Genomic DNA, 19,940 nt, shown 5'->3' with positions numbered 1-19,940 from the left:
GCACTCTCATGATAATCCGAGTTGCAAAACAATCAAGTTCGCTTGATCGCTTGACATAACCTACAATATCATATTTTCAACCCCAATTTGTCCAAAATGGCAGAAACCGGCGTCGCACATAAAATCATCTCTGTTATTCTCCGCCTTTCCGAACTCTCCTCCGCTATAATCGTCCTGGGCATTCTCTCGCGCTTCTGCTACCTCGCAGGCATCGCGGAAGCGCATGTCGACGGACGCATCATCTACACCATCGTCGTCTCGTGCCTCGGTATTATTTATTCCATCTGTTTCTGTCCACCGTTCAAGGCAATGTTCTTGAGCTTTCCTTTTGACTTTGTCCTGTTTGTTATGTGGCTCGTGGCATACTGCTTGCTCCAGACGGTAAGATCTCATCACCCGCACAGCTAGCAACACCCACTAACCAGATTTCATAGAGAACTGGCAGTCACACTTGTTCTGGGAGGTGGTACTACAATTATTGGGGCTACTACTGGGGTCGCTTTTGGCGAGTCGGACCAATTGGGACGGTGAATGTTGACGCGGTGGGTTGCGCCTCGTGGAGGACAGCCCTTGCGTTTGCATTCATCGCGTGGTTTCTCCATCTTCTGAGTGGCGTTCTCGTGAGTCATTGCCAAGTTGGGCCGAATACGGCAGAGCTGACGCGAACAAACGCAGGGTATATACGTCTTCCGTACTTATATCAAGCTAGACGAGACCAAGACTGATATAAAGCAACACGCGGAGAAGCTTGCCAAGTAAGTATGAACCATTCTCATCTTTACATGGAGGGCTAACTATTCTGGCACTCAAGAGGAGACCCCAAAGTCCATGGTTATCAGCGAAATGTTGAAGCGGCAGACAATGTCTAGGCTACAATCCATCTCACCTCGTTTTCAAACGGGGAGGGTGCAGGCGGGGTAACGTTCATGTTTTGGAGTAAGCAGCCACAAACGGCGGAAGCCGAAGTACATACTTTCATTGATTCACGGAATATGCCATAACCCAAACAGATTGAACTTGTTGCATCATGCACAGATGTGTTATTTGCAGTTGAGGCTCATGGCTGAGAGCTTAAACCAGCAGACAGAACTTAGTTACAGCATGCACTTAATATTACCTTGCTAGTCTCACTCAGATCATCATAAAATAACATCCATATCACACACAGATACTATTACATTTTGTCGATTCAATTGTGGTTGAAGCCGCCTACAAGACTCTTGGCACACTCAACAGGATATCTAGTCACAGCTGCCCACACACCATCACCCAGGGTAACATCTGCCGCCTTGGTCGGCCCTACAGAACCATTAGACTTCAATACCATGTGTGAAGCATCAGACTCACCAAAAACAAACACAACAACAGCCTCCTTACCCCGCCCACCCAAGATCTCAACCGTAAAGTCAGATACCGCACAACAGGCGTCAAATTTGTTTGCCCCAACATACGGGACACTCCACATGAACGCGAGCTCGTTCCTCCCTTCGAATCCGACGATACGGTATGTGATGGAACCGTCAACGCCTCCGCCTATGTGACTCGACTTGCAGCGCAGCATGCCGCTCTCGCCTGCTAGGATTGTCTGCGGCGGCTGTGTATCTGGCGCCTTGGTCCATTGGCCGTGGTTGAGAGTCGGCCATTCGGGATCTGCAATGAGCTCCTCATTGGTGTGGTTTAGAATGACGATAAGCAACTCCCTCGTAGCCATAGTGTTATAAATCTGGAGGCAGGTGCCGATCGATTCTGCGGACAAGAGGTAGAAATGTATGTTGCTCTGCAACAACATGCCTTGAAGAACATAGCAGTTTAATATATTTTGTGCGGCTCCATCCAAGGACACCAAACTTGCATGGTCATCTCAGCTCCAAAGATAAGTGTTGGCCGTTAGGTTAAAGTTTAGGCTGCCTACACATATTACAAGAGCACCATAGCGTAGTCATCTTGTGGCGTTCCTGTCAAGCTACAACTGGCAGCCCTCGGGGATATTCAAACCAAGGAATGACAGATTATTGAGGGGATCCCCTAGGTTGATTGACAACACACCACTATTGAGACAGCCCACCACCCTGTGATCGTTTCAAGCCACACAAGGTGCATCAGATCATCATACTACTCATGCAAATACAGTGTACATGCGCACTGGGAAATTGCCAACGGTCATGATGGTGGGGAAGCATCAGCGGCTGATTAGTACGGAGAGCTGTCAAACCTTATAAAGACGAGATGTCACATCGCTCAGGGCTAGCCGAGCAACCGATAACACTGAAAAACACTGAAAAGGTTCTCCTGTGTCTCGCTAACACGTCATTTCGAATCTGCAATAATAAAGAGATACTGGATCATGAACTGCAGGGACATAGATCATCAGGGCATCCATCCAAAGTTTAAGTTTTAGTGAACCTTGACCTATGGCACCCTATGACACAGTGCCACTTAGACTCAGGCAACACACGCCAAAGCTGATAGAGTTTTTTTGGGGTTTTCTGGGTGCTGAAGTGTTGTGTGCTTACTTCGCTAGTCACTGCGCTAGGTTGCTGACAGCGGTCGAGAAGCCTCGCCTTGTTTGTCTAGCATAAAGGTGTCGGCTCATCTATTCAAGCTCGAAACATTCAAATAATGACGCGATGAATGTCCGTACGTATAAAGTTTGGATGGATGAGCTTTCATGGTAGACTTTCCTTTCTAGGGCCAGGTTTGAGGGCTCCTTCAAGGCCTCTGAGAGGACAGCTGCTAAGCCCCGTTAAAGAAGGAATAGGAGTTTTCGAAATATGCTAAGTAGAAGGGGTTAGGGGATCTATGGTTCACGACGGTACCACGCTAATGCCCAATCCATATGACAGGCTCTCTTAATCCTCTCGAGCTTGTTGATTGGACCCCTGCTGCTGCAGAACGGTAGCCATTCTGGCGAACCCATCACGGAGCCGCTGCCTACCCAGTGCCGCACCAGTGTCATGGAGAATACGTACTCGCCTGCATATAAATATCTGACCTTTCTGAATACCGACGGGGCAGGATAGGCCGACTCTTCCAGACAATGCGTCAATTTATGGTGTTACTCGGCTGTCAAGGCACGTCAAACTCTGCGAGATGATATCGGGTAATTGGATTGCTTTTGACACTTTCTAATCCTTACTTTTTAATGTTACCCGGCTCCGCGTTATACTTTGACATGCCATTTTATCCAAAGTTTTTGCTTCTACGGCAAGACTCGGGTCTGTAGAATGCGAACCCGAGACCCCGATGTAACCTCGCCTTCAGCCGCAGCGGATTCATCAAAAGCCTCACTGCGGAAACCTCGACAAATCTCCATTCAAGATACCACGTATAGAGCGCCCTTTAAGACTTTAAATAACAAAACCCCTTCGCCACCGGGGATTAAATGCAGACGGAGAAATGTCCGAAGCTTGCAATCTCGGTACTGGTCTAGACAAACGAGGCAAAGAGTCTTGCCCCCGCCCGTTGCGAAAGGCTAAAGACAAGCTTTCAGCTAAGGTTAAAAATTGTAACGTCGTGAAGCTCTAGAATTAAGTGGGAACAGACCTGGGATTGTTTCAGTCGATCAGTGTTTCGCAGGAGGTTTTATAATGTTGACTAAACGGTTTTGAGACTGGTTAGTTTTGGGGCATGGCACGATTGTCGATAACATCAGCCCATTGTGTTTGCTTTTTAATGTTTTGCATGTAATTTTCGGCTATGGAAAAAGGCAACTATTTTGACAGAGTCCCGAGAACCAAGTTGGCGGCCCAGTGATCTACACTTCAATCGTGGAGATATTCCCAAGCGACGATTCACTGCTGATCAAAAGCACAATTCCCTCCTAGTAAACCTCTTCCAGCAAAGCTTGATTCTCACTCGAGCGCCCTTTTTTCCCCGTTTCAGATCTCGGAAAAAACGGCATGCAACCAAGAAACCCCCTACGGCCCGAGACTCCTCGGTTAGCAGCACATTAGCCAATACCCATGCTCCCATCACGTCTTGGCTACAGGGATCATAATTTCTACCGGTTCCTTCTGGCGTGTCGATCTCTTGGGGAAGTCCCTCCGAGCTCCCTCTTCGAGATCCAGCACCACCACATCCCATCAATTGGTACATGCTATCTCCAGCGTATAATCTTCTCGAGCTGTGCCGCAGACGCATGAAAATCAGTTACTAACAGCTCGTATCAAAGGGCCGAAGGAGAGTCCTGCCGGAATTCCCTTTCTTTTTCTCGTGTCCAATAAGCTCCGTTTGCCGCCGACTGTTTCGGATCCCTGCTTTTTCCAGCTGCATGTTGAGATTAATGATAGAGTGATTCGGATCAGTGCATGCATCTTTCCCAGGAAAGTATGCTTCATCAGTTCTTTGTAAACCAACGCCGCCCCGTATCTGGTGGCGTCGTGAAGCGATCTGACATTGACCACTTTACCCCTGGATTTGACAGTTTTTAGCCAGTTGCATACAATACCCGTCTCACAAAAGGCCCGGGCATTTGTGGTGTGTGTGCCTCCCCCGGCACTGGAGGCTTTTGTGAAAGATTCTGATGCTGCTTTGTTGGGATTGTGCTGTAGTGTAATGATAATGATTCTCATGTGCTGATTTCGGAACCGGTACCGCCGCACACAGGCTGTATGCAGGACGTCACAGATGAAATGCTTTGGCTTTTCCTTTAATTCACGCCAACCCCATCTCGTTAGACCTGAATCTCAGTTTTCAATTTTCGAATCTTTTCGTTTATGAGTTGCACTGTCTGTTTTATATCTTGAGATATGGCTGGTGTCGCTAAAGAGGCCGTGGTGGTAAGTTACCATTCCGATCTGGCCTGAGCAAAGATCTGCATGTCTTGGCAAGATCAGGACCATGACTCGTTTGCTAACCGCGATCTACGATGCAGCCCATTGAGGCCGTGCTCTTCGGAATATCAACACTCCTCGTGCTCGCTCGATTAGCCCTTCGAACCATCCGACAACACCAGAGTCTCACCGTGAGCGATTGGTTTCTCGTCGTCTCTCTTCTCGATGCCGCTGCGTTATTTGGGACCGACACGGCTGCGTACAACTTGGGAGGAATGGATGAATATGATCCGAGTGCACCGCCGCGGAGTATTGAGGACCAGATCACGTTGATGAAGGTGTCGTTTGCGGGAAACTATTTCTACGATACGGGAGTTTACTTTCCGAAGCTGGCGTTGCTGGCGCTTTACTTTAAGCTTATTCCTCAGACGTTACCGCTGCTACGCAAGTTTCTTTATGGAGTTACTGCTTTGACGGGGTCATTTATGCTTACGACTTGTTTTCTGGATACGTTTTGGTGCGGCGCCAACGTATCTGTCAATTGGGAGCTTGATGGAGAGTGCAGCACGTTTGACTCGAAGACTGTCTTCCGAATTGATTGGGCTATGAATCTCATCTCTGACATGCTTGGTATGTCCATGTCAGTGGATTTCTTTTCAAAGATTTACTAATATTGATGATATAGTATTTGCACTGCCTTTTCCGCTTCTTTTTGGTCTACAGCTTAGTAGACGTTACAAAGCAGGTCTCGTCGCAATCTTTGCTTCTGGACTCATCACATTGGGAGCAAGCATTGGAAGATTTGCGACCGTCGAGGCAATTCACGCCTGGACCAACGTCTGTGAGTCAAGCCCTCTTTCTCAATACTTATACAAGTTCGCCTCTTATTAATGATAACAGACGTCCTGTCAATGACAGAGATCGCTGCCGCAATAGTCGTCGTATCTCTCCCCGCCCTCAAATCCCTCCTCCACGGCCTCGGCCTGCGCTCCTCCAAGCAAAACACCACGCAGACAGGCTCTGGCTACAATAAGCACTCAGGTACAGTGACAGCCTCAAGTCACTTCAACAAGCTGTCCAGCGGCCGTGACCACCACAGAGAACAGTACGCCTCCACGGCTCGCGTGGCGGCGGGCGCCGAAGAAGACTCCGGCAGTGAAGTGGAGCTGACCAACCTTCAAGGTATCTACAAGTCGGCCCGCATAAGTGTGACCTACCAGCGAAGAGAAGACGGTGACTGGCAGGGTAATTCGGGACGGGGGTGAGTGAATGTGCTGTAAGATAAATGCCAGTGTGCATGTGGATGGTAGGATGGATGTAAGCGTTGCATTAGATATGCAGGTGGAGCAACAAAATGGGAAATGGCCGGGAATAAGAGTGACACGACAGCTGGTCTGACTAGCCCAAGTTATTTATAATAGATAAATATACACATAGAATACAACAAGTCTATCATAGATCAGGTCATTATGCATGAATCGTTGACTTTCCCTTTGAGTTCAATGTAGAGTCTTGTTAAAACGTAGTGAGAACCTTGAACAACTAACAAATACGATGGATCCTTTATTGGTGCGTAAACAAAAAAAGAACCCCTCCCTCCATCCCAAACCCCAAAGATTAACCAACCCTGCCAACACACACATCGTCTCAACATCTCCCCCTGTCCAAATGCTTTCCCATGTTACATCCGTTGGTCCCAGGTTTGTTCTCGTTTGCATATCAACGGAACTGCAACCCGACCAATAACCACTTCTCGGTTACAACCCCTCCAGTTTTAGCCCCCATGTCAAGTGCCAACCCCTGCCATTTTGTCAATCAAAATCCCGTAAAGCTGCTTTGGCCCGACTTGCGCCGTAGAGATGCAGCGGGTAAAACTCACCCCATGGATCCTTTTACTGTTACATTCTCTGCAGCATCTCGTTCGATGCTGCTTTTCTTTTTTTTCTTCTGTAGCCGAGGTGCTGTAAGCATGCGGCGCATTAAATAAAGTAAGCACCATTAACTGGGAAATTTTAAAGTATACCTGCAGTCCTGTGAACCTTATTCCTTTTCTTTTTCTCTATTGCCGCGAGTGCACCATTTTTTTCCCGTTGTTTTTTGAAGTGGAAGACAATCGGATTTCACAATGGCATTCTTTATCGATGGAAAGGACTGCATGGTAGGTCACTTGGACTGTCGGTCTTTATGTCAGGTTGTGTACTCACGATTGTTTAGATCTCGGAATGGATCTTGCTTGCAGCCTCTTATGTCTTCGTCGGCCTTCGAATCTATGCGCGTCTCTTCCGCGCGCGTGAGAAGCTGACTTGGTCCGATTACCTGCTACTTTTGTCCGCCGTCGATGCTCTTGCCCTCATCATCTGCGACACTCTGACTTTCCAGATGGGTGTCATGGATGAGTATGAGACGTCTGTTAAGCTGTCCAAGGTATGGTCACCTCAATACTTCAAATACATCACGCGACTAACTCCTCTACCTAGATCTCCTTTGCCTCCAACTATTTCTACGATGTCGGCATGGGTTTCCCCAAGATGAGCATGCTTGCGTTCTACTGGGCCTACTTCCTCCCCTCTACCGGCATGAGCTCCGGCATGCGAAAGGCTCTATACGGCATCACCGCCTTTGTTTGCGCATCGTACATGGCAATTCTTTGGGATGACACTTTCTTCTGTGGAAAGGATGTTTCTGTTCAGTGGTCTCAGGAGGAGGGTGCTTGCAGTGTCTTCTATGCACCAGAGCCCTTCATTCTCAACTTTACCCTGAACTTGGCCTGTTATCTTGCCGGTATATTGACGTTTCCTTCTGCACGTCGCGCTTTACGAGATACTAATCGAATCTTTAGTCTACGCCCTCCCTCTCATCCTGCTGGTCCAGGGTGTTCTCCAGCCTTCCAAGGGTGTCACTGCTACTTTCGTGCTTGGAGCTCTGACCATCTGCACTACCATTGTACGATTTGTCACTCTTAAGGTCGGCACTGGCCAAGAGAACCTTGTTTGTAAGTCGCCCCTCTCTCGGGCAATACCAATTCAGCTTCTGACCTCTTTTCCCTAGATCCTATGAGTATGCTTGAGATGGCACTTGCCATTACTGTTGTCGCGCTACCAGGCTTGAAACCACTTGTGGATCGCTCCCCAAAGCGTGAGACGAGGAGCGAGGTGATTGAGATCAAGAACTAAGAAAGGACAATATTTGTACCTGGCCCTACAGATACTTAGCTTGTCACTTCTCTCTTATGAGAGTAACTGTTATTCTCTTCTATAAAAGTGTTCTAAGCTGTGCTACACTTGTCCCATTCTCGGTGCTCTAGATATTGTAATAAATCAGTTTTCGATTATGAAATGTAGGCGCTTGGAACCTTGTATGATGAACACTATGTTGCAGATAGCCTAAATAAGCGATATTTATCTAGCAGCGGGTGATTAAATTCCAACTGGAAACGCATGTCTTGTGCAAAGTTTGTTTCTATTTGGGTTTTATGTGGAATACAGAAACAATCCATAACAGCATTTTGGTCACGCAGACATCTAGAGACCTTGAGATACTCGTCTTTGTCGCTGTCGACTTAATCGTCGATTTTTTCCAAGGCCTCCACGATGAACCTTGCTGCTAAGTACACTAGTGGAGATGAACTGCTTTCTGTAATACAGAATCTAATAGTCAATATGTAAAACCTGATCCTAATTGTGAACAGCACGTCCTACATAAACATCGCCCCAAGAACCATAGTCATCCAAGTCCACAATGTAAGCTGATACCTGTGGGATGCTGAAGTAGCTATTGATGTAGCGGCTGGTGCCTCATCAGGGTGTGAGGACCCTGCGGAGGGGCCCTGATAGTTGGGGATGGATGATGAATAGGAATGAATTACTGAAATTTCAGGTTGGATAATCGGTACAGTACTGATTTCTGTGACTAGGCTCTTTGTGAATGAAGGCTGAGAGGGTTCCATCAGGGTATTGTTGTCGGACTCTGGTGGCTGTTTATTTTCTTGTTCTGATTGTGGGTCGTCTTGTGTTACTGTCGGCAGTGTGTGAGTTTTGTACTGGTTGCTCTTGTAGCTGGGATGAGAGTCGCTTTGTGATCTTGCAGTTGGTATGATGGCATCTGGTTGGTTGTTGTTGGTGTACTGGAGGTCTTCTGTAATTGGGGTTGCGTGAACAGTTTGTATGTCATTGGTAGTAGGTAAAGGCATTAGCGGATAATCTCCAGCTGTCGTCCCTGTAGTCATGGAATCAGGCCCAATGAGAGTTCTAGAGCCCAGGTCTATGGTTTCAAAGGAAGAAGATGACGAGATGGCCGTTTGGGTACAGTCCAGTGTATAGTTTGATTGGGATGTGGACTTGGAAGTCCGGACCTCTGTACTCTTGGCAGAAAATGATAAAAGGGAATAGTCATAGTTGGAGGAGGAGGAGGAGGAGGAGGAGGAGGAGGAAGAGACTGCTTGGCGATAGAGAGTCAATAGACGATTAGGCGATATCGCACGATGGAGAAGCTTTTGTGTCCTCTGGATCATGCCACCACAGAATAGAGTCGGATCTCCAGGACACGGAAGATCACAGAGTCCATTCGGCACAAATGCTGAGTCAGATAAGGAGTCTGACTTATAGCAAGACCTAAAAGGTATTAGCTCTGGTTCATAAACATCTGGGAATACTATTCCTTGAGGCAAACTTCAGACAGTATACCAAAACAGTAGACTTACTCTTGATAAATGCCAATGTACCTGCTCCCAGCAGCCAAAGCAATGCATTTCTCCGTAGTCATTTCTGGAATAGTTGCAACCTCTGTGAAAGACGGATAGCCTTGTAAAGACCCCAAACACCCCGTAAAAAGGTAATTACTTAGAACTGGAATATTCGTTGCGGTAATTGATGAAGGTGAAGGCAAAGTGAACACCTCTGATTGCTCAAGGGTTCCAGTAGAGGAAGTCTGTCTCCTTGTGGGCATGGTAATGGACTGTATTTCAGTTGAAACTTGGTCGACAGTGCTCAAGCTTGTTCTTGCAACCGTTGGTGTACTTTCGGTAGTTGAGGTCGTAATGAACGATCTCTCGACGGTTGACGTTTCGATGGTTGTAATACTGGTGCGGACGGATTCTTGGGTAAGGACACTTACAGTCAACTCTAGCGAGGATGACACAATGGTTGATGCAGATTCAATTGGATCCTTCGAAGAGAAACCTGATGCAGATTGTGATGATAGGGATGGTATTGGTGATGTTGTTGCTGGCGACATAGAGGATTGATCTGGTGAGAGTGTCAGGGATGATGTAGATCCGAATGAGGTTGTAACTGCTGTCGTTGATGAGAATATCGTTCTGGATGATACCAATGATGCAAGTTCCAGTGTAGACTCCGACTCAGCCTTTGAGGTCATCTCAGACGTCAGTTCTAGGGACGATAACAATGTAGATGTTGCTAGTGGGATAGTAGCAGAGGAAGTTGTCGACTGTGTCAGTTCTAGTGTCTCCTCTGATGTGATTTCTGATGATAATGATGATGATATAGATGTTGGCAAAGTAGTAGCTGATGCAGTGGAGGGTGAGGTAGTCGATGGTGTTGACCTGAGTGTATCCTCTGATGTTGTTGATGTGGATTCCAACGATGAGGGTAGTTGTGTAGGTTCTGAGGATGTCGATATTGGGGACGGTGTTGGCAGGGTAGAATCCAAGTCAGACGAGAAACTTGACGTAGAACCCGACGACGTGGAAAAAAGGGTGGATGAAATTAATAAGGATGTCTCCGATAATATTGAATCAGAGGTAGACGATATAGGTAGTGTAGAATCTGTTGATATAGATTGTGAGGTAGGTGAAGTTGGTAAGGGAGTCTCTGATGATATTGTATCAGAGGTAGGCAATGTTGATTGTAAAGAATCTGATGATATTGGCTGCAAGGTGGATAAAACTGAAGATAAGGTTTCAGATGGCATCGAATCTGAGGTAGATGAGATAGATGATGTAGAATCTGTTAATATAGATTGTGAGGTGGATGAAGTTGGTAAGGAAGTCTCTGATAATATTGCATCAGAGGTAGGTTGTATAGAATCTGATGATGTAGACTGTAAGGAGGATGAGATTGATGACGAAGTCTCTGGCGATGTCGATGTAGTTGTTGAGGATGTTGCTATTTCCTTTATAGCCAAGTTCCATAAAGGTGCCGAATAGCTCCCGCTATATGACTTATATATATGACACGCTCCTGTAGTGCTTAAATAGCCAGCAGCAACGCATTGGCTATTCGAGTCGCATCTAGCCAGACACTGTTGCATACTCTCTCCTAACATAAATGTTCCAATCCTTTGAAAAGAACTGGCGGCATTTTGGCATAGAAGAGTGAATCCCCGACTGCCAGGGCTGTCAGCTAGCTCACTACAAGACAGCGGTGCTGGTGACGTGGTCTCTGATGCTGTAGGTGTAGATAACATGATGGCCATGTTGTAGCCAGCTTGAGGCGCTGTATTAGAATAGCCACCATACCAGATACAGTAGTGTTCTGATTCTTTGTACCATACCACTTGGCAACCTGGAATGGCAGTGCAGGAGTCTATACATTCTGCGAAGCTGTTAAACAGAAAGTAGCCTCGAGAACTAAGACCAGCCGGGTATGTATTGCAGCGAACTTCATAGTGGGAATTAGAAGGGCCGTCATATGGGTTGCTCAATTGACTGCAAGACAGTGTTATATCGGTGTTAGCGGAGGCAGCGTCAGAGATACCGAAAATTAAAAGAAGAGATACAACGTTAGCCCAGAAGGCTATAAGGCTGTGTCTCTTCATTCTCAAGGAAGTAATAATAAATAATACTGGTAATAGGTTTGTGGTAAGTAGAATGATGGAGATCTGGAGAATGTTAGGGAGGATAAAAGGTATTAAAACACAGTACAAAACATATCTTAATCTTCTTTAGGCCTAAAGATAAGTTTTAGCCAGCTATAATTAATAGTTTATTAAATAGATTATATTTTTAGAGAACTTATACCTCTTTAGGTTAAGTCTCTTACTCTATTAAATATAGTTAGTTTAAATTTTTCTATTAGTATAAGTACTAAGCTTTAAAGACCACTAGGTTAATAATAATTCAACTTAGCTTGTGTCTAATGATTTGCTAGCAGGGTTAGACTTGACCCTAAGAGTTCTGGAACACGCCACCAATTTGTCTATATCCACATATTAACAGTCATACAGTACGGAGTACAGAGTAGATAAGAGGCCTTTACCAATTCATATCCTGGTACATCCAGGGATCATCATACTGCGATTGCAGCATTGGAATAAGCAAAGGGGCTGTTAAAGTTGGTAGAGATCTAAGTACTAGACCCATCGATTATATTCCATAGTCAATATGACGGTCGATATATTAACCCGAGGTTTGGTGATTGTTATAACTCTCGTATACGATAGAGGGAATTGACCAGCGTCTCGAAGTAGCTCTATCAGGTTCTTAGTTCGTGAGATGTCAAGACACTTTACGAGAAATAATAAGGTTTAGTAAAGCCTTGCCAGCAGGATCTTAAGGATCTACAATGCTAATAAAGGATGCGATATTATACGCGGCGGACTTAGAGCTTTAGACTAATATAAAGATTTTAATTTAATAAAATAATAAACCAGGCCATTTCTCTTAAAGTCTTTCCTTACTGCGGATTTAAGTTATAAGGATAGTAAGTCCTGTAGATAAAGAAATAGGCAGAGACGTGCTCGACGAGGTCAACCCATAAGTAGCGTATAGACATTGTGCTATAGTGCCTGTGTTAATATGCTAAGAGATGCTAACAATAGCTTAATACTAATATACCTTCTCGTTCACTAGATAATACATACTTGAAAACATTTAGAGAACTCAATCGGACTTTAGTCTTTTCCAGTTCTGATTAGCTAACACTACTGCAATAGTGGCTTGGTATCTTATCTCTGTGGCTGTGTCTAGGTCGTTCATGTGTCCGTGGCCAGTTTCATATTCACTGCTCTCTGTAGGGTAAACTAATTACTTTTCGCAAGGGACATTCTGAAAAAGACTTTATAACTACCAAGAGAATAAAGATTTAATATAGGTAAGATTAAACAAAATTCATTCTTATTAACTACCGGAGATTTATAGGCAATAACTGTAAGTATTTAATGCCAAGTCACTGCATTGGGTGCATGAGAGGGCATTCAAAAGGGTATGCAGGATCAACTCCTAGACTGGGTCACAGTGGTGTGAGATAAACACTAAGACCTGGAATAACTAAGACCCGCTATTCGGGAGGGCTATGATTACCACGTCAGACTTAGGTTAACATTACAATTTAGAAGTCGGAACATAGAAAAACCCGAAACAACACCAAAAATTAGATCGTGACATCATCGCGCGAGACTTCCTCGGGCTTTGTTCCCCCCGAACGATTAGTTGGGCGTATGTCCAACCTATCACGTTCTCAAGATGTTACTGTGCATAGAAAATCGGGAGGCATCAAAGTTTATTGTTTTTCGCGTTGCAATGTATATTCAATAATTGATTATAAAACATAGCCAACACCCATATATATAAACAGCTTGACTCATCTCTACTACTTTTCGGTCCTGTAACGCCTTTGAACTCTTGACTATGGGAACCTCCACAATTCCACCAATCGCAGTTATCGGCGGTGGCCCATGCGGTCTTATGTTAGCACGTCTGCTCCAAACCGCAAGCATCAATTATGTCGTTTTTGAGCGCGATGACTCCCCAACTTCAACCCTCAGAAGCCAAGGCGGTACGCTAGACATCCACAGAGACTCAGGCCAGGAAGCGCTCCGTCGGGCAGGTCTTCATGAGAAGTTCAAGTCTTTGGCTCGATACGATGCAACGACAATGACCTTGATGGACTTTCAAGGGAAGTTCAGGGCTTCATTTGGAGACGATGATGGCGGTGATAGACCAGAGATCGATCGCCAGCAGTTGCGGCAGTTGTTACTTAATTCTTTGCCAACTGATCGTATTCGCTGGGGCAAGATATTGGATGTTGTTGATAGCAAAGAGAATGGAGAAACGCGTGATTTGACTCTCAACTTTCGCGATGGATCGACAGAGAGTGGCTTTCGACTCATTGTCGGAGCAGATGGTGCTTGGAGCAAAGTGCGCTCTCTTGTGAGTCTCAACAGCCTAAATTAATCAGAGTCACAAGCTAACATTACTCACAGGTCACTGACGCAAAGCCTGTTTATTCTGGTAAATCGTTCCTTGAAGGCAGAATATCCCCGGACAACGCCCAATACAAACTCGCGCAACAAATAGCGGGCAAAGGAACAGCCATGGCAATGAGTGCCAAATCCACTCTCGCCATCCAACAATTATCCGATGCCTCATACCGGATCTACATGGGCGTAGTGGCACCTGAGTCCCTGACGCGTCCTGGTGGTGATGCTGATCCAAACGATATGGACAAAGCGCGAAAAACAATGCTTGGACCTGGAGGCTTTTACGATAATTGGACACAAGACTTGAGACGTTTAATCGAGGCATCTGAGGGACCATGGAGACCGTGGCCGCTTTATCGCCTCGACAAGACCTTGTTCTCGTCTAACGAGGGAGATATACACGATGGCCGATTTGAATGGAAACGCGTCCCTGGCGTTGTTCTGCTCGGAGACGCCGCGCATCTCGCTACTCCAAATGGCGAAGGCGTGAACCAAGCCATGTATGACGCGCTCGTATTATTCGACCAAATCATTTCTGAAACTGGGGTTCCTGAAGGAAGTTATCATCAGAAAGCTGATACAGAGGCTTTAGAGCGCGCCATTGTGGCTTATGAGAAGGAGATGCGACCTAGAGCATATGAGCATATCCAGAGCAGTATCGACATGGAAGACATGATGTATGCAGACGATGGGGCTCAGCACATGATAGAGGCTTTCAAGCATGCTCATGGTGAGAGTTAGCCTCACCGCTACGTAACTCTTAGAATGGAATAACAAGTCCTTCGCTCTTCAGCAATGCCAGGGATGACCAAGACCGCATTAATTCCGATGGCTGTGCATTCATATCCCATCCAGTAACAGCCTCTGAATTTCGGATTACTTCCCCCACATGTTTCCGTGGCGCACGCTGACGTTTAGCTCCCGTAACCTTGAAAAAATGCCGAAAACTCCACATAATTTTCGGGTTGTGGGAGGTTAAAGTGAACGGGAATGCTTCATTATGCCGCCACGCAAGGCTGAGGCGAATGATCCACTCGAATGGGTATTGCGTAACGGACGTGCAAGCCTGTAATTCTCCGAGCCACCAATCCGAGGGAATGTATTATATATAAAAACTAACCCAGTCGCTTCTGAATATGCTTCTTTACAACCTTCTCACTCATCATTCTTTGCTCAACATGGTTTCTCTCAAGTCCCTCGCTTCAGCGGGTTTTGTCCTTGCTGGTCTTGTTTCTGCTCATCCTGGTGAGAAGCATGATCATCAGAAGATTAAGAGACAGATCCAGACCCGTGACACCATCGCCAACCTGGGCCAGCGATCATTGAACGCCTGCTCTGGTTCTCTCCATGCTCGGGAGTTGAAGGCTCGTTCGATTGCTCGTCGAGCAGAGAAGGTCGAGAAGCTTCGTAAGAGACTTGGCATCAAGACAGGTATGCTGGAAATGCCCTTTCGATGTTTTATCTGATGCTAACACTTCTCAATAGCGGCCAAGAAGCACCGACGCGACGAAGATGATATCGTCAAGTGGGAGGCTGTCAACCACAACAAGACTGGAGTCTCGAGCAACAACATGTTCACTCCTCTCGAAACCGTCTTTGGCGCCAACTCCAGCTGTATTCTATCCCCCGAGATCACCGCCGGTCCTTACTACATCGTTGGCGAATACCTGCGATCCAACGTTATCGAAACAGAGTTCTGTGACGGTGTCCCTCTGTTCCTAGAAGTCCAATACGTCGATGTTGCTACTTGCGGTGGAGTCCCCAACTTGGCCACCGACGTTTGGAACTGCAATGCCACTGGCGTTTACTCTGGCGTTAGCTCCCAAGCTGGTCTAAACACCACTTTCCTTCGTGGCATTCAGGTCACCGACCACGACGGTGTCGTTCAGTTTGAGACCATCTTCCCTGGTCATTATGAGGGACGCGCTACTCACACTCATCTCCTTACTCATGCCAATGCATCGGTGTCTTCCAACGGCACGATCCAGGTCTACAACAGCCCTGTTCAACATATTGGTCAGCTTTTCTGGCCCGAGGATCTCCGCGAAGAAGTTGAGGCTCTTACTCCTTACAACACCAACACCGTTGAGGTGACCACAAACGAGGAAGATATGTGGTCTGTTCTCCAGGCCGATGAGTCTTATGACCCCTTCCCTCAGTATGTCTACCTGGGAGACTCTGTCCAGGATGGAATCTTTGCTTGGATCCAGATTGGTATCAACACCAATGCGGACTACACCTCGGATGAGTATTATGGTGTTGCTGGATACTTGGCTAGCGACGGTGGCCATGCTTTGGACAGCGGTATTGGTGGAGGCGGTGGAGGCGGCGGCGGCGGCGGCCAGGGAGGCCAAGCTCCTTCTGGAAGTGGAACTCCTCCTGCTGGCCAGCCCACTGGAACTCGTTCTGCCTAAGTAGTTAAAGCTAGGCTGTCCGTGGTTAGTGAGACCGCGGAGCGATGATTTAAGTAGCTTAGAAAGAAGGCAACTAGTCGATCAGTAGATATTACTCCAGGGCAGGTTGCTGGTGGAGGATGGGGAAAGAAGACATGGAAAAAGCAGATTATATTGCCTGGGAGATCAAGTAAAGCGTGCTAAGTAAAACTAAAAAAATTCAAGCATCTCTCGACGTGTCCATTGGCTTGTGGTCCTTCACTTTTTCTTTGCTTGTTCTTGGTTCTGATATCTTTATCCCAATCTCTTCATGAGTGTCTAACCTCACTTATTACTTCTGGTCTGGATGTGTTGTTTGCAGTTGGGGCTTGCAGCTAAGAGCTTATATCACCACATTGAACTCAGTCATCTGCTATCCAATGCGAGGGGTGTTGTCCGTCATCTACTGGATTAGGTCCAGTCGCCACTTTTGACTGCTGGCCAGGGGGCATTGCTGAACCACCAAACCATCTCACCCATGTCGACTGCGTAGCTCCATCGTCGCGTAAGATCCAGTAAGCCAGGGGAGATGCGCTCCCGATATCCCATGCCCATCCCTGAGTATCAATACCTTGACTCAATAAGAGGACAAATGCAGGAGCATCAGTGTTCGAATACTTGGTGCTCACGGGCAATACATTGAAGGCAACTTGCGAAACTTGGCTGACATTGTAAGTGGCCCACGGACCCGGAGCAATCGGGCCCCTTGCCGTCGTCAAGCCCTTCCGCCCGTCAATATTGTACACGAGAAGAGGAAATCCACCAGCTCGAGAGTGGATCGTCGCGAGACCTTTCAGCGGGTGGTTTGTCTCGCCAAATCTGAACTCTACCTCAGGATAGATACCTTCCGCGTCGTCGCATGCCTCAGGGTAGACCTCGAAGACATTCCCAGGGTACAAACCTTGACCAAACACTCTCATTGGGTTTGGCCCGCCTGCTATAGGATTATAGTTCCTGACATGGGAATTGTTACGCCACATTCGGAACCAATTTGTCAGGTTCGACCCCTCGTCCTGGTAGCTGAGTTTGAATTTCTTAACGAATGGCGGAAATTGTTCATACGCCATATTGAAGACATGGTTTACATTGGCAGTGAATTGGCCTGTGAACTGTCTAACTTCATTTTCGATCTCCTCGGGTGTTGTGGCTTTGTCTGCAAGGTCTGTTGTTTTTGGGTTAGCTCAAAGGTGCACTTTTATAAGGTTAGAGAGTTGAAATACTGGCTGACCTTGTAGGGCGATTATCTGACAAATCAGAGCAAATCCCGCCCTGCTGAACGCCCAACCGAGGGCCTTGTCAAAGTCATCCAGGTAGTCCTTGAGAGTGAATGTATACTGTCCATTGTCATCTGGGGTATACATCTTGTCATAGCTTTGGTCATGCCACACTTGAACGAGAGGGGTTGCTCCAGGCTGTCCAGGAGCGGCTTGACCCTGCCCTGTCAAAACATCGAAGATATTCTGGCCAATATACTCAGCACCTCCTTCACCCTTGATATTGAAGGCTTGAAGATAGCTGTTGATCTGGTCGATATCATTGTTTTGAACGGCAGGAGGATACCCAGTCCGCCAGGTTTCAATTAATGTGGGAGAAGAGTGCAGCATCTCGATATCCGCCAAGTTCTCTTGTTGAATCTGGATGGACTGGAGAATGTCTTGTATGCCGTTGAGGGCGCTCATGATTTGATTCTGGCGATCTTGGGCGGCTGAGTCTGCTTGATGCTCTTCGATCAAACTGACAGCGATCTTGATGATGGTGCCGGCGGCTTGTAAAGCGGCTGCCGCCATGACTGCTCGTGAGTGTTTGGTGAAGTGAAAGACGAGTAGGTTTCTTGATAGGATTGGAAGGAAGATGATATATGCTGAGGTCTGGTCGACCAGTTAATCCTGGCTGCTGCTAGATCTATATATGCTTTGCCTACTACAGAGCATGGCGTGTAGCTAGCTAAAGAAGTTTAAGCTCGGTGGCTGAATCATACTTGTATAAAGGTCTATTTGCAGTATATTATCGAAAATTCGAGTGCATCGTGGAATGTGTAATTGTGATCTTCACTACCAAATCAGGGCAATCCTCTTGGGGTGCATCTGGTCTCCAACGGCCTGTGGGCTGTAGGTGCCTGATTGCGGTGTAGTCCGAGACCCCAGTGGACCCATACAGACTTTAGCGTCGCTGTAACTCGGAGATGGCTTTTTAGGGTCAATGATTTGTTGTAGATGATTAAAGCTGAAAAGTCGAAGTGGGGTAATGATACACACTATTGCCAGGCATGTATATTTTAGTTGCTCCTAGACCTTTGTCCTATTATTAACTGAAACATCAGTGTGGGTAGTCTGTAGTTAGCTATAGAATAGGTCTAGACCTTGGCTACGATGTAATACGTTAAATTATTTTAATAACTACTTGTGGATCTGACTAAAAGGGAGCCTTACTTAAAGAGTAGGCAGTAAAATTATAAAATAAGGGCAAAATCGTAGGATAAGCCTCTACCCTGCCTAGTTATAATTTTATAATTTTTATTACCTTAAACTAAAGATTTTAATAATATTTCTAAGTATTATTTAGTTAAATTATATATCTAAAGATATCTTTTTTACTAGATCTTTAAAATAAGTAATCCTTATAATTTTAGCCTTACTATAATAGCTATATATATAATCCTAATCTTATAATCTTACTACTATAATACTAAGTATAAGCCTCTTATAATCTATATTACTACTAAGAAATATAAAGCTTTAAAGACTTTTATTAGTTATTATCTTAAGTTAATAAAGCTATTAATAAAGCTATTTAAAAATCTTACTTTTAGTAATAATAGTATTAGCTGCCTAAGGAATCTTAATAAAGCTAAGGAATATACTATAGTTATATATATTATTTAGCTTAAAAAAGCAGGTTTTTCTTATAATTAGTAACTTATTAAAAAAGTAATAAATAAGCTAAGGGTATTATAAATATCTTTAGTAGGCCTTATTAGTAATAGCTAGTATAAGAGATTTCTTTAAGATAATCTATAGCTTAAGAAGAAAAAGTTAATTTAAGCTTTTAACTATAAATAAGTAGAATTTAAAGCTAAAAATATTTCTAATCTTAAGAAATTTTATACTAACCTTAGTATAGTTATAAATAAAAAAGAAATTAAAGCTTTATAAATATTTAATACTAATAAATATAGTATATAGATTAGTACTATTTATAAGTAGCTTAAGGTTATTATTATAAATAAAATACTTAATACTAAATATAAGATTATTTCCTTTTTTAATAAGGAATTAACTATACTTCTTAAATATATAAATATAGCTAAATATAAGTAATTTCTAGACTTTAGGCTATATTTTAATATATTTTTTAGTTATAATACTAGCGCTAATAGTATTTATAGTATTTAAAATATAGCTAATAGAATTTTAAGAGGTTAATAGCTTAGATAAAGCTATTTACTTTACTTACTTTAAGAGTAGCTTCTTTAATACTAAGATCTTAATAAATTAGATATAGCATTTTAACCATAACTTCTTTAAATATACTATAAAGGTATAGGCAAAAGGTATTATATTTAAAGATTAGTTTAGCTATA

At 45.0% G+C, this 19,940-nt stretch overlaps 8 protein-coding genes across 8 annotated transcripts; 6 read left to right on the top strand and 2 right to left on the bottom strand.

Annotated features, from left to right (window-relative positions):
* Nucleotides 1-96: 96 nt before the first annotated feature.
* FSUBG_12954 (uncharacterized protein) lies at nt 97-869 on the top strand (the record flags this gene model as incomplete). The annotated part of the gene is made up of 4 exons (XM_036677794.1): nt 97-381; nt 435-620; nt 676-755; nt 812-869. The coding sequence occupies 4 exons, from the start codon at nt 97-99 to the stop codon at nt 867-869; spliced, it is 609 nt and encodes a 202-aa protein (XP_036531573.1).
* Nucleotides 870-1,189: 320 nt separating this feature from the next.
* Nucleotides 1,190-1,711, bottom strand: FSUBG_12953 (uncharacterized protein; the record flags this gene model as incomplete). Its single annotated transcript, XM_036677793.1, has 2 exons — nt 1,190-1,299; nt 1,348-1,711. The coding sequence occupies 2 exons, from the start codon at nt 1,709-1,711 to the stop codon at nt 1,190-1,192; spliced, it is 474 nt and encodes a 157-aa protein (XP_036531572.1).
* Nucleotides 1,712-4,867: 3,156 nt separating this feature from the next.
* Nucleotides 4,868-6,037, top strand: FSUBG_12952 (archaeal flagellin n-terminal; the record flags this gene model as incomplete). The annotated part of the gene is made up of 3 exons (XM_036677792.1): nt 4,868-5,402; nt 5,458-5,613; nt 5,673-6,037. The coding sequence occupies 3 exons, from the start codon at nt 4,868-4,870 to the stop codon at nt 6,035-6,037; spliced, it is 1,056 nt and encodes a 351-aa protein (XP_036531571.1).
* An 860-nt stretch (nt 6,038-6,897) lies between these two features.
* Nucleotides 6,898-7,945, top strand: FSUBG_12951 (uncharacterized protein; the record flags this gene model as incomplete). The annotated part of the gene is made up of 5 exons (XM_036677791.1): nt 6,898-6,930; nt 6,987-7,196; nt 7,250-7,553; nt 7,612-7,764; nt 7,821-7,945. The coding sequence occupies 5 exons, from the start codon at nt 6,898-6,900 to the stop codon at nt 7,943-7,945; spliced, it is 825 nt and encodes a 274-aa protein (XP_036531570.1).
* A 1,964-nt stretch (nt 7,946-9,909) lies between these two features.
* FSUBG_12950 (uncharacterized protein) lies at nt 9,910-10,935 on the top strand (the record flags this gene model as incomplete). The annotated part of the gene is made up of 2 exons (XM_036677790.1): nt 9,910-9,976; nt 10,043-10,935. The coding sequence occupies 2 exons, from the start codon at nt 9,910-9,912 to the stop codon at nt 10,933-10,935; spliced, it is 960 nt and encodes a 319-aa protein (XP_036531569.1).
* A 2,421-nt stretch (nt 10,936-13,356) lies between these two features.
* On the top strand, nt 13,357-14,669 carry FSUBG_12949 (tetracycline resistance; the record flags this gene model as incomplete). Its single annotated transcript, XM_036677788.1, has 2 exons — nt 13,357-13,878; nt 13,932-14,669. 2 exons carry the CDS (start codon nt 13,357-13,359, stop codon nt 14,667-14,669), a joined length of 1,260 nt encoding a protein of 419 aa, XP_036531568.1.
* A 437-nt stretch (nt 14,670-15,106) lies between these two features.
* On the top strand, nt 15,107-16,342 carry FSUBG_12948 (gpi anchored protein; the record flags this gene model as incomplete). The annotated part of the gene is made up of 2 exons (XM_036677787.1): nt 15,107-15,359; nt 15,414-16,342. The coding sequence occupies 2 exons, from the start codon at nt 15,107-15,109 to the stop codon at nt 16,340-16,342; spliced, it is 1,182 nt and encodes a 393-aa protein (XP_036531567.1).
* A 380-nt stretch (nt 16,343-16,722) lies between these two features.
* On the bottom strand, nt 16,723-18,147 carry FSUBG_12947 (uncharacterized protein; the record flags this gene model as incomplete). The annotated part of the gene is made up of 2 exons (XM_036677786.1): nt 16,723-17,522; nt 17,589-18,147. 2 exons carry the CDS (start codon nt 18,145-18,147, stop codon nt 16,723-16,725), a joined length of 1,359 nt encoding a protein of 452 aa, XP_036531566.1.
* Nucleotides 18,148-19,940: the final 1,793 nt, after the last annotated feature.

The sequence above is a fragment of the Fusarium subglutinans genome, assembly GCF_013396075.1.
Source record: "Fusarium subglutinans strain NRRL 66333 chromosome Unknown NRRL66333_c0000300, whole genome shotgun sequence".
Classification (NCBI taxonomy): Eukaryota; Fungi; Ascomycota; class Sordariomycetes; order Hypocreales; family Nectriaceae; genus Fusarium; species Fusarium subglutinans.
This window is presented reverse-complemented; position numbering and strand designations above follow the sequence as displayed.